We start from the raw sequence: 11,382 nt of genomic DNA, 5'->3' as shown, positions 1-11,382 counted from the left end.
CTCCTTGGAGGCAAGGATTCTGGGGCTTCGTCTGACATACTTTGGACATGTTGCCAGGAGGGACGGGTCCTTGGAGAGGGACATCATGCTTGAGAGGGTGGAGGAACAGCGCAGGAGGGGAAGGCCCTCTAGGAGATGGATTGATTCGGTGACTGGGGTAATCGGGATGAGTGTGTCGGAGACAATGGGATTGGCACAGGACAGAACACAGTTTAGGGCCGTTGTACATAGGGTCGCTACGAGTTGCAAGCGACTCGATGGCACATAACAAGCATAACAACAACTTCTTTGTTTGTTCTTTGTTTCATGTGACATCAGCAATTATATTCCCATCCCACCGCCTCTTCTGAATTCAGCTTAATTTTCTGGCATCAACACACTGCTTTGGTCATAATGGAAAAATATTCTGCATGATTTTATTTTTGTGACATTGTTTGATAATTTTCACAATCTGTTGGACCAATGTTTTATCTGGAATGGGAGCAAATATAGAGCTCTTCCAGTTAGTTGTCTTCCAAATATTTTTTAGACAGAAGAGTCAGCATGTTCAGGGCTGCATCTGTTCACTGAAGCACCTTAATTAGTATCGCATGAGTTCCCAGGGTCTTATTATTAAGCAATGCTTTCATTAAAGCTTTAGTATTACTGGCTCTTGGTTATACACTATTTCCTGAAATGGTTCATTATTGACAGTTCTTGTAGGTACAATGACTGTATCCCTCCCATCTTGTTTTGTTGCTTCCTGCATCATTTAGTACCTTGCCCATTGAATCTTTCAGTATTTCAATTCAAAACTTAAAGTTTTTTATAGTTATTTCAGTTGAGAAATGACAAACATATTCTTCCCCTTTTGGTTTTCTAATGCCAGGTCTTTGCACATTTCATTATAAGGTTTTGCTTTGTCTTTTTTTAAAAAAAATTATTTTATTAATTTTAATGAACATTTACAGAGATTTTGGATTTCCATTCATTCATTGTTGCACTTTTCTCCCTGCCCAGCCCTCCCCCGCCCAGTTCGCTCCTCTCTTTGAAAAGCAAAAGAAAAATTCCTTCTTTGGCAGAAGATATTTTTTAAAGCCAAAATCAAAACCAAAACCATTGAAACCCAGTGCTGTTGAGCTGGAACCAACTCAAGAGTTGAGCCTCCAGCAGGTTTTAAGAAGCTGTAAATCTCATGGGAGGAGACTGCCCATCTTCTTCACAAGGAGCTGTTGATGGGAGAGTCATAGCACCTAAGAGGCTCCACATGGGGGTTATTAGCATAAGTCCTTATGTCCTACACCATCAGAGCTCCCTTATACCGATCTGTTGTTGACCCTAAGAACAACAGACATGCCCTTTGCTGAACCATCTTCACAATCTCCCTCATCTCTCTGAACATCTTCCTTTCTTTCACTGACCCTATCTACCCACCATGATGGCTGCATTAATGACACAAGACGAAAGAAATAATTTTACTTCATGTTATTCTGATTTAAGGTCTGGGGCAGAGGACAGGAAGCTACATATATTTTTAAGTTTCCCAGAAGGTTCCAATGTGCAGTGAATCTTGGGAACCACAGCTTTCAAAGACCCATCCTGACGTTATCCAGGCTATTGTGTGGACCAGTCTCTGAAAAAGGGTTCCTGCTATTAGTAAACTAGTCCTGGTGGCACAGTGTGTAAAGTATTAGGCTACCAACTCAAAGGCTGATGGCTAGTCTCTCCCAAGCCTCTCTGAGGGAAAAAGATGGGCAAATTCCTCTCATCAAGATTTACAGCCTCGGAAATTGAGTCCAAACCAGCTTGTCGGCAGTGGTTTGGCTTGGTTCTGGATTTGCTCTTGCTTAGAAGGCCACCACGTTCTTGTATTGACTTTAGAAAGGTCCAAGAACCAGATGACTACTCTCATTCTATTGCACAGATAATGAAACAAGGGCTCAGAAAGCTGAAGCATCAGAACCCAGATTTTATGCCTTGTCTGCTCAACTCCAGGAGCCAGGCTTACTCTACCAACAGCTCGGGTGTTGGAGGCAGACAGGTATAGGCTGACCCCAACTTTGAGAGAACAACTTCTCTGGTTCCTTGTTCTGAAGAGCAGGGGTAGCTAGAGAATCCACCTTCCAGAGGGCTCTGACAATAGTTATGTATGTGTGGCACATGGTATGTGCTCCCTAAACTCAAGCCCAGACCAGTGCACCCCAATGTGCCAGGAGCCAGCACCTTCCTAGAGGAGCCTGGGAGGACTCACTGATCTCGGTTGGGAGGTTTTCTGAGCTGGTCAGCAGTGACCCTCCATGAGAAGTTGAAAAACCGCATGGCATTCTCAAAGTAGAGGTCCGGGACTGCAGTGTACTGGAATGAGAAAGCAGACACAGAATCACATCAGAGTCCCCCAGGCTGGGAGGAACCACAAAATTCCCAGTGCAAACCACTCCTAGAAATGGAAGTAAGATCCCGAGAGCTTCAAAAAGTTGGAAATAGAAATACCATTTGACTCAGAAATTCCACTACTGGGAATATACCGAAAAGAAACCATAACTGTCACCCAAGCAGATATACTATGCACACCCATGTTTACTGCAACTTTGTTTACAATAGCAAAGAGTTAGAAACAACCCAAGTGCTCATCAACAAACTAATGGAAAGAGAAGCTGTGGTATATTCACACAATGGAATACTATACAGCATTAAAAAACAAGGAACTCATGAAATATTATACAAATAGGTGACCCAGGAGGACATTAGGCTAAGTGAAATATCTCAGTCATAAAGGGACAAATACTGAACAATGTAAAGCAGGACAATTGTAAAGCAGGATTGACATCAGGGTTTGGGGGAACTGTTTGCAAAGAATATATGATTAGGTATTATTTTCATGACAAGAGTCTAGAATGAGAGCTGCATGGGGAAGTAGACTTGAGGGGGGTTTGCATAATAATGAAAGTATTTTTTTTAAATGTTATTATTTTGTGTGTACTGTCAAATCGGATCTGACAGGTACAGGAGGAGATTGCTCCTCCTTCTCCAGCAGAGCATCTGGTGGATTTGAACCCTGTACCTTTGGAGTTGCAGTGTGTCTTCTTGCCACTAGACCACAAAAACCAATGGGAGGAGGGGTGGTTAGGGAGGAAAATGTGTAAAAATGAATGAATAGAAATCCAAAGTCTACAAACTTTCATTAAAATTTAAATTAAAAAAAAAAAAGAGAGAGAACCTCAGTGAGATGGACTGGCATGATGGCTGAACACTGGGCTCAAGCTTAGCTCTGAGGATGGTGCAAAGCCAGGCAGTGTTTGGTTCTGCAGAAGGCTGCTATGAATCAGAACCAACACGATGGAACCTAACAACAACAACAAGAAGCTACACGTGCCTACAAGAATGCTACGTGTAGTATTATCAAATGTGGGCAGTATAACTAAACAACTAGTTTAAAATTTTATTAAATTTCTACTTAAATGAATCAAATAGACATGTATGGCTAATGGCTACCATATTGGACAAAAGTGAGCTAATAAATCAAGTCAGGCTCTATTTCCACTGAGATGCTCAGGAACAGGTCTTTTCCCACCTCCTCTTTACCACTCAGCCCAGCCTTTGAGCGTTTGACAGCTGCAACACTCTCTCTTAGCGTTACTCTAGATCTCTTAGACTTTACATCAGGACTTGGGTAAAACATTTGGCTCTCTAAGGAAGAACTCTTATCCTTTGGGATCAACCTGGGCCATCTCCAGGAGACTCTAGACCTTCTATCATGACACTATCTTCCCATTTATTCTCAAGAGGTAAAGGTTATTATTACTGGAGCAAAAGAAAAAGAAAGTAAATAGAAACCAAGACCTAAGAGAAGAAATTGGTCTACAGGTCTAGTGATCTACATGCTGTTGTTGAGCACTGTCGAGCTGGAACTGACCCCCCAGTGGGTTTTCAGAGGCAGTAAATCATGTGGGAGGGGACTGTCTATCTTTCTCCTGTGGTGCAGCTCGTGGATTAGAACTGTGCGCCTTCAAGACTGCAGTGCAGTTTCTTACCACTAAGCCACCAGAGCTCCCTAATGGTTTGCTTGAACCACAGTATTATCAATCCTGAGTCACGGGCTATCACTATCTTTACAGGTCATCATGAATGTATCTTGCTTGACAGAATGGGAGAAATATGTGAAACAGAACTAAAATTCTTTAAAAGTTCAGAATGCTGAACTGATTGAGACTAAAACACTTGCTGAGAATTTTGCCCTGAGAGATTCCAATACTTCTTTTTATAGATTTCAGAATGGTTCATATAAATAAAAAATACGAAACTGCTTTACAAAATAATTTCTGTAAGACCAAATAGTCAATAATAACTAAAGCAGAGATAGAAATGCATAGGGAAACTGGATGAATGGAAGTGAAACATCCAGAAAGGAATTAATGGCAATGTCAAATAGAGTGAAAAATGTAACCAAAGTTCCTAAAAAGTATATGTAGTAATTTTTAAGAGGGAATAATTTAATTGTTGTGTAAACTTTCACCATAAACACAATAAAATATTATTACTAGATAGAAAGAATATAAAATAAGATCCCTATTCTCAAAGGTGATCTTTCTATTCCTAGGTTTTCAATAACAATCATAATGAGAGGTTATAATAATTTTAAGATGTTCACACTGCTTAGGAGATGCGAGCCTCTGTTAAGGGTGATGATATAATAAGGGGGCAATTAAGGGTAAGAGCTAAGCATGGTGAAATAATTGATCAAACTGAACTGAACATGTAAAGATTTTTGTGACCTGAAATGTTCTGTCATATATGTGTTGTTGCTGTGTACCATAGAGTCGCAGCTAACCCACAGCTGAGCCTCGGCCATGTTTTCAGAGACAGTTAATCATACTCGGGAGGAGGGGATTGCCCATCCTTCTGCAGAGCGCCTGGTGGACCTGAACCATGTGCCTCTGGGATTGCAATGCAGCTTCTTGCCACTAGGTCACCAGAGTTCTCTTTTCATATCTCTAGCTCTATCTCTATATATTGGTTTTGATCAAACATTCTTCTAAGTGGTACAGCACTGGTCTGTCCATTTGCTGTACAGAGTTAACTCGTGGTTGCTGTGATGCTAACACTGTGACACCAATGCGTCAAATGGGATAATGGTTACCTATGGTGAACAGTGTTTAGTGGGGCTTTCTGATTAAAATAAGCTTGGAAAAGGAGTGGCATCCACTTCCAAAATGCCTTGCCTCCTGAAACTATGAATATGGAGAAATGACAAAAGTTATACAAGTGTTCAGGTCTTTTGTTCATAGGGGTGCCATGAGTCTTCTATGACTCAATGGCATTTAACAACATTTTATATATATATATGTGTGTGTGTATGTGTGTATATATATACACATAAATATATATACACATTTTATACATATACACATTATATATACACACATTTTATATATATACACATTTTTATATATATACACATTTTATATATATATATATATATAAATAAAATTATGAGCCTAGTCGTAAAAAATGTGCTGCAATTTTGAAGGCATATAGTTTGAATCCACTAGAAGCTCTGTGGGAGAAGGATGGGCAGTTTCCTCTTGTGAGAGTAATTGCTTCTTAAAACCCGCTGGAGGGTCGGCTATGGGTTGGTTCCAACTCGATGACACTCAACAACAACCGTAATTAAAAATCAAAAGTATCAGGTAGAAATGAGAAAAGAAGGCTTGAACTCAAAAATTTCAAGCACAAGAAGATATAACATTTTATCTTTTGAGGCAGAAGCTTAATTCATCTAAAGGAATGAATTTCCAGGATGTTTCAAGGACTTCTAGTGCTTAAACTAAGCTTAAAGAGAACATTTGGGATTTCTATGAGCATTTCTGGGTCAAAATCAGAGGTTCCGGTTTCTTTCAGTGAGGACTTCCTGGATATGAGGCAATGCCAGGGCTGGGAAAGAAGGCAACCGAGGCTCTCACTCTATTTACTCCCTGATGTGTTCGTTATCAGGTGCCGCTGAGTCCGCTACGACTCATAAAGGTCTTGTGAGCAATAGACCAGAGCCCTGCCTTGGCCTGCGCCACCCCCACGATCTCTGTCACGTTCAAGCACACTTTGGTACTTCTGTGTCAATCTAACTTGTTGAGGGTCTTTTCTTTTGCGGACTGATGCTTTCACAGCACAACATCTCTCTCCAAGGACTTGTTCCTCCTGAAAATATGCCCACAATATGTGAGACGCAGTTTCCCCACTGTTGCCTCTAAGGAGCCCTCTGGTTGCCCTTCCTTCAAGACGCATTTCCTTGCTCTTTGAGCAGCCAGTGGCATATTCAACACTCAGAATATACCTGATGTTTTAGAGGTGTGGATGTTCTCTGCACCTCTATAATCTGCCCCCGCCCTAATTATTTCCCACTCATTTGAATGGAGCTGACCATTTCCAGTGGGGCACTCAGCATGAGTCCTGGTGTTGACTACTGGGCATCACGTGGTGGCTCCAGGGAGGCAGGGGTCTCAGCTGGCCCAGGAGAGGAAGGAGCAGGGAGCAGCTACCTATACCCTATCTGTTCCCAACGCTCACACCACAGTTGCCTCGTCATAGCTCAGGAGCCTCCAGATCCATCTGGACCAGCCCCACCTCAGCTCTTTTCCAAGGGGGATCCCCAGGGACATTTGGGTTTACAAGGGAACACAGAAGCCACTCACGTCATTAAACACTTTGTCCAGCTCCTTGGGGTCCATGATGAAGTTGGGGTAGCCAATCATGTTGTAGATTGCATCCGCCTGGGCAGAAGAGACAGAGAGGGCAATGAGAGGTGAGCTATGTGGGCCAGTTGGTCGAGCCCTCTGCTCTAGGACATATGGAATAGTTTGCTTTTATACAGTCGCTAGCACAATCTTGTGACTAAGGCGTGACCAGCTCATGCACTGAAGGCAGGGATCAATTCCATGCTATATTCACTCCACAAAACCAGCCCGTCCTTTGTCACTCCCCCCTCAAGCTGTGGCTGCTGCCCTGCACACTGGAGGCCTCCGCACCCCCTTGGTCACCTGGGGGGCCTTACTTTTTCCCTGGCCGACTTCCGTGTGTCTTCATCCATCCACTTGAGTGTGCTCAGGCTCTCCTCAAAGGCATTCTTGATCTCCAAGATGATCTCGCTGGCCTGAGGGGACATCACACCAGTAAGGCCTGGGCACTGGCCTTGCCCAGATGCAGTGGGCACTCCAGGCAGAGAGATTAGTGGAGGCAAGCTGAACTTAGGGCTTCTCTAAAGGCCTTAGACCCCAAGGTTCTGGGCTATAGAAGAGCCACAGCCAGTTCTCCAGGCTACGAGACCAGCCTGGTCTACAGAAGCAGGATTCTATGGCCAAACAAGTGTGGGAGAAGATTTGGGAAAAGTAGACATGTTTCTTCATGACAGCACTTTTCAGAGCCTTTAATATGGTCAACGTCTAGAAGGGGAAAGTATAGACATGTGGCACAAAGGACTGAGGGCTGGCGTCCAAATGACTTCGACTCTGATTCTGCCTCAGATGTTCACTGTCAAGCCACTCTGTACGTGAGCCTTCACTTGCCATGCAATCAATATTATCAGTAATAAAAGCTACAACAATAATACAATGACTTCTGAAGCTCTGACATACTTTGGACATGTTGCAAACCAGTCCTTGGAGAGGGACATCATGTTTGGGAGAGTGGAGAGACAGCGCAGGAGAGGAAGACCCTCGATGAGATGGATCAGTTCAGTGGTTGGGGTAATGTGTCGGAGACAATGAGATTGGCACAAGATAAGAGTAGGGTTTCTAACTCTTGTACATCGGGTCGCTGAGTTGCAAGCGACTCGACAGCACCTAACAACCACCACCACCACCACCACCACCACCACCACCACTGATTATGTGCTCATTTTGTGCCAGGTGTTCAGCTAAGCCCTTCCATGTACTCTCTGCAGATGCAGATAATAAGCTCTGCACTGCAGGTGAGGTGAGAATACTCAGACAGAAAGTGGGGAGCCAGGGTCTAAGAGTGGGTCTGGCTGTCATCATGGTTGAGCTCCATGATGACCCTCTATCTCTTTAGAACAGTCCTTAGAAAAGGACACCATCAGTCCTTAGAAAAGTGGAGAGTCAGTGAAGGAAGGAAAGATCCGCCATGAGGTGAATTGACACCGTGACTTCAATAAAAAACTCAAGTATGGCAGAGATGAAGATAAGGATGGCACAGGACAGGACAGGGTTCAGATCTGTCATTCATAGGGTCATTATGAGTTGTAGTCACCTCGATGGCACCTAATAACAACATCAACATCACCTTCAGAGTAAGAAACACGTCACCTTCCGGGCCTGGGCCAGACGTGCTCTGCTAACATTTCAATGGGTCTCACAATACCCCATGGAGATGGCTATAATAGCCTCATAGGGATGCTATCGGGTCAAATGAGCTAAAACACCCAGCACTCAGCAATGACAGCTACTGCAAGTCACGTTGTTTAGGGCTTGAGGAAATGGAACTCTGAGCTCTAGCTGGAGCTCTGGGGCTCTCTGGCATGGAGCTGGAAGGGTCCAGAAGAGACCAGAGATAGGCTAAGAAACCCACACGATGGCTCAGCAGCCGTGGTGCCCCTGCCTGTGTTCCCATAGGACGGGGGAGACACTTACTATGTTCTTGCTGTCCTCGGCGAAAGTTGCTTTGACGAACATGGGGCCCAGCGCAAAGCCTAGGTTGTTTTCAGTGTCACTCACACAAAACTTCCAGCGAGGAAGGCAGGTCTGCAAAGCGTAAGTGAGAAGGTTACTCATCTCCAACCCCTTTTGGTTTGAGAAGTAGCAGCATCTTGGAGCCAGGCTACTTTCCAGAACCCCACAGGGTTCTTTTCTGACACAGTGGAAGTAATTTTTTTACATTAGGTCAAGAGGCCGTGGTGTATCCTTCATCGGCATCTACATTATCTGTATGGCATGTCACAAGCTATATATTATGGAACCAGCATGATGGTCCCAAGAGGCAGGGATTACAGACACCTGACAAATGGACACACAAAAAGAGGAAGTTGCTGGTCTGGGATTCCTCAGAGAGTGAGGGTGTTACTTTAACTGCAACTTAGATAGCCTTGATAAACACCCCCTGCCTTCACCCCACATTAGCTTTCTCTCTGGAGGAGCATTAGTGTCATGGTAGTGGAAAAGGATGGAAAGTGACCTCATCCACCCATCCCAAATGGGGTCCAAGAGACCCTTCCTGGAAGACCAGGGCCCTAGCCCCATCATAAAACCTCCAAGAGAAAAAACAGCCCCAGCAAAGGTGTAGGGTTTCACCATGGGAATCTCCGCTAGGGTTTTCAGCCCCAGTTATTTCCATGGCCTGGCCAAGTGTTCCTCCAAGGGGTATAGGACCACATGTGTGGTGGCCCTGTCTTGATGCTGAGGCGCCTGGGTCCCCGGTCCTGAAGAACAGGTGGTAGGTAAACACACCTGGGCTCAATGCAACCTGATTTCATCATAACCCCAAACTGAAAACAGCCCAAATGTCCATCAGTAGGCAGGTGAATTAGCAAAATGTGGTATTTTCGTGCAACAACATATTGTTCCTGAGAAACAGAAAGGAACAAACTCTGTAGCAACATGAGTGAGTTTCACAGGTCTTGTCAAGCAAGGAGCACAGGTGGTGGTATAATTGTTAAAGAATGTGGCTGATAATAACTAAAAGGTCAGTGGTTTGAACCCACCAGCTGCTCCAAGAGGTAGTGGTCTACTTGTGTAAAGATTCACAGCCTCTGAAATCTGATGAGTAATTCTACGCTGATCTACAGGGATGCAGTCAAGATTTGACTGGATGGCAGGTTTTGTTTTATGCTGAGCAAAGGAAGGCAAACACAGAGTACAGAGTGCTTAATGCTATTTAAAGTTCTCTAATAGGCAAAACTGACTTGCAGTGGTAGAAATCAGGAGTGGGCTGCCACTTGGGGATGCAGGTGGGACTGCCTGGAAGAGGGTATGGAAGGCCCTTCTTCTCAGAGAACACTGGATACTGGAGAAATGGGTGATGGAGTGTTCTCAGTCATGGCTGCGTGAGTCTACCTGTCACAACTCACTGAACTGAATACTTACTGGACATGGCTCATTTTATTGTTTATCATTTATATTTATTCCAGGCAGGCAGGAGGAATAACGTGTGGAGGTCTTCACTCTGAGCTTCTCTAAATTTAGTTATCCAAGTTTCCCTCAGCTTTCTGAGCCACGTGTCTACCTGGACACTTGCTTTCTGCTCCACCCTGTCCTGTCCCCAGCCCTTATTCCTTTCGTCAACTCGAGGGCCACCGCTGGACACACAGGCTGCATCGGATCTGACCGAGGCTGACCACACAGGAGGTCAGCGTACTACGGGCATTCTAGAACACTCTTGACTCTGTGGAGGTTCCAGGCTGTGACGGCTGATAGGTTCTTATTTGTTATCTTCTCCGAAAAGTCACTGGATAAACCCACTCAGTCATGCACAAATTCGCTCAGCCAGCATTCTCTGAATAGTTTCTACTGTGCTGGGTTTTTGGAATCTAGAGATGAGTCACCTGCTGGGCCTTGTCCTCAAAGTGCTCAGAGCAGAAACGCCCAGAATATTTCAGTGACTGATTTCAGTGACTGTTTTAAGTCATTAAATACCTGGAAGGGCCATAGGATGGCAGGAAACATCTGACAGGGAGCAAAGGGTCAGGTGAACTCCACAGGGTGAGGAAATGTTCATCTCAGAAGGGACAGTGCCAGAGTCTGGAAAGATGATAGGGTGGGCAGCCAGCCAATCTCTCTGCCCTGAATTGGCTGCGTTTCCCTACGTCCTTCACCGTAGTATTAAGAGCCCTGGAAGGTACAAGAAGCTCCCAGTGAGGGTGTCTTCCTCCTGCCGGAACTCCCAAATCACAAACAGGTAATAACAGATGACTACCAGCTTTGCGCAGTGCTTCAGCCTCATCTCCTGGACATCCAAACAAAACTCCGGGCCCCCAACCCCATTCCGACTCATGGCAGCTCCACAGGACTGAGCAGAAGTGTCCTGCAGTTAGTTTCCAAGGCTGTGAGCCTTTGTTGAAGCCAATTGTCACTCATCCCTCCCCTCTCCCTTCCACGTGGCAGCTCCTAAGTTCGAATTGCAGATTCGGCAGCCAAACGCTGTAACCACAGTTCCACCAGAACTCTTCTCTTGCGCTGTTGCGTGTATTATCGTGTCTGAACCAACCCACAGCTGACACCTCAGTGGTGTTTCAGATGCAATAAATCTCGCGGAGGAAATTCCTCATCCTTCTGCCACAGAGCAGCTGGTGGATTCGAACCGTGTGCCTTTGGGATTACAGTGCAACTTCTTACCACTAGGCCATCAGAGCTCCCTCCTCTCGAGTCAACAGGGATTCATCCCTTTTTGCAGATGAGAAGA

The 11,382-nt window shown here is 44.8% G+C and overlaps 1 protein-coding gene across 3 annotated transcripts in view; it reads right to left on the bottom strand.

Moving 5' to 3' along the window:
- Nucleotides 1-11,382, bottom strand: part of ECE1 (endothelin converting enzyme 1) — a 77,530-nt gene that overhangs the window by 9,735 nt on the left and 56,413 nt on the right. For all 3 annotated transcript variants that reach the window (XM_006883562.1, XM_006883561.1, XM_006883563.1), the window contains 4 exons: nucleotides 8,619-8,729; nucleotides 7,025-7,123; nucleotides 6,666-6,743; nucleotides 2,231-2,334 (listed from right to left, as the gene is read on the bottom strand). In XM_006883562.1, the coding sequence (XP_006883624.1) occupies nucleotides 2,231-2,334; nucleotides 6,666-6,743; nucleotides 7,025-7,123; nucleotides 8,619-8,729 (392 nt within the window). The remainder of the gene's footprint in view (nucleotides 1-2,230; nucleotides 2,335-6,665; nucleotides 6,744-7,024; nucleotides 7,124-8,618; nucleotides 8,730-11,382) is intronic.

The sequence above is a fragment of the Elephantulus edwardii genome, unplaced genomic scaffold (assembly GCF_000299155.1).
Source record: "Elephantulus edwardii isolate Elephantulus edwardi_28Jun2011 unplaced genomic scaffold, EleEdw1.0 scaffold00028, whole genome shotgun sequence".
Taxonomy (NCBI): Eukaryota; Metazoa; Chordata; class Mammalia; order Macroscelidea; family Macroscelididae; genus Elephantulus; species Elephantulus edwardii.
Note: the sequence above shows the minus strand (reverse complement) of the source record. Positions and strands in the feature narration are given on the sequence as shown.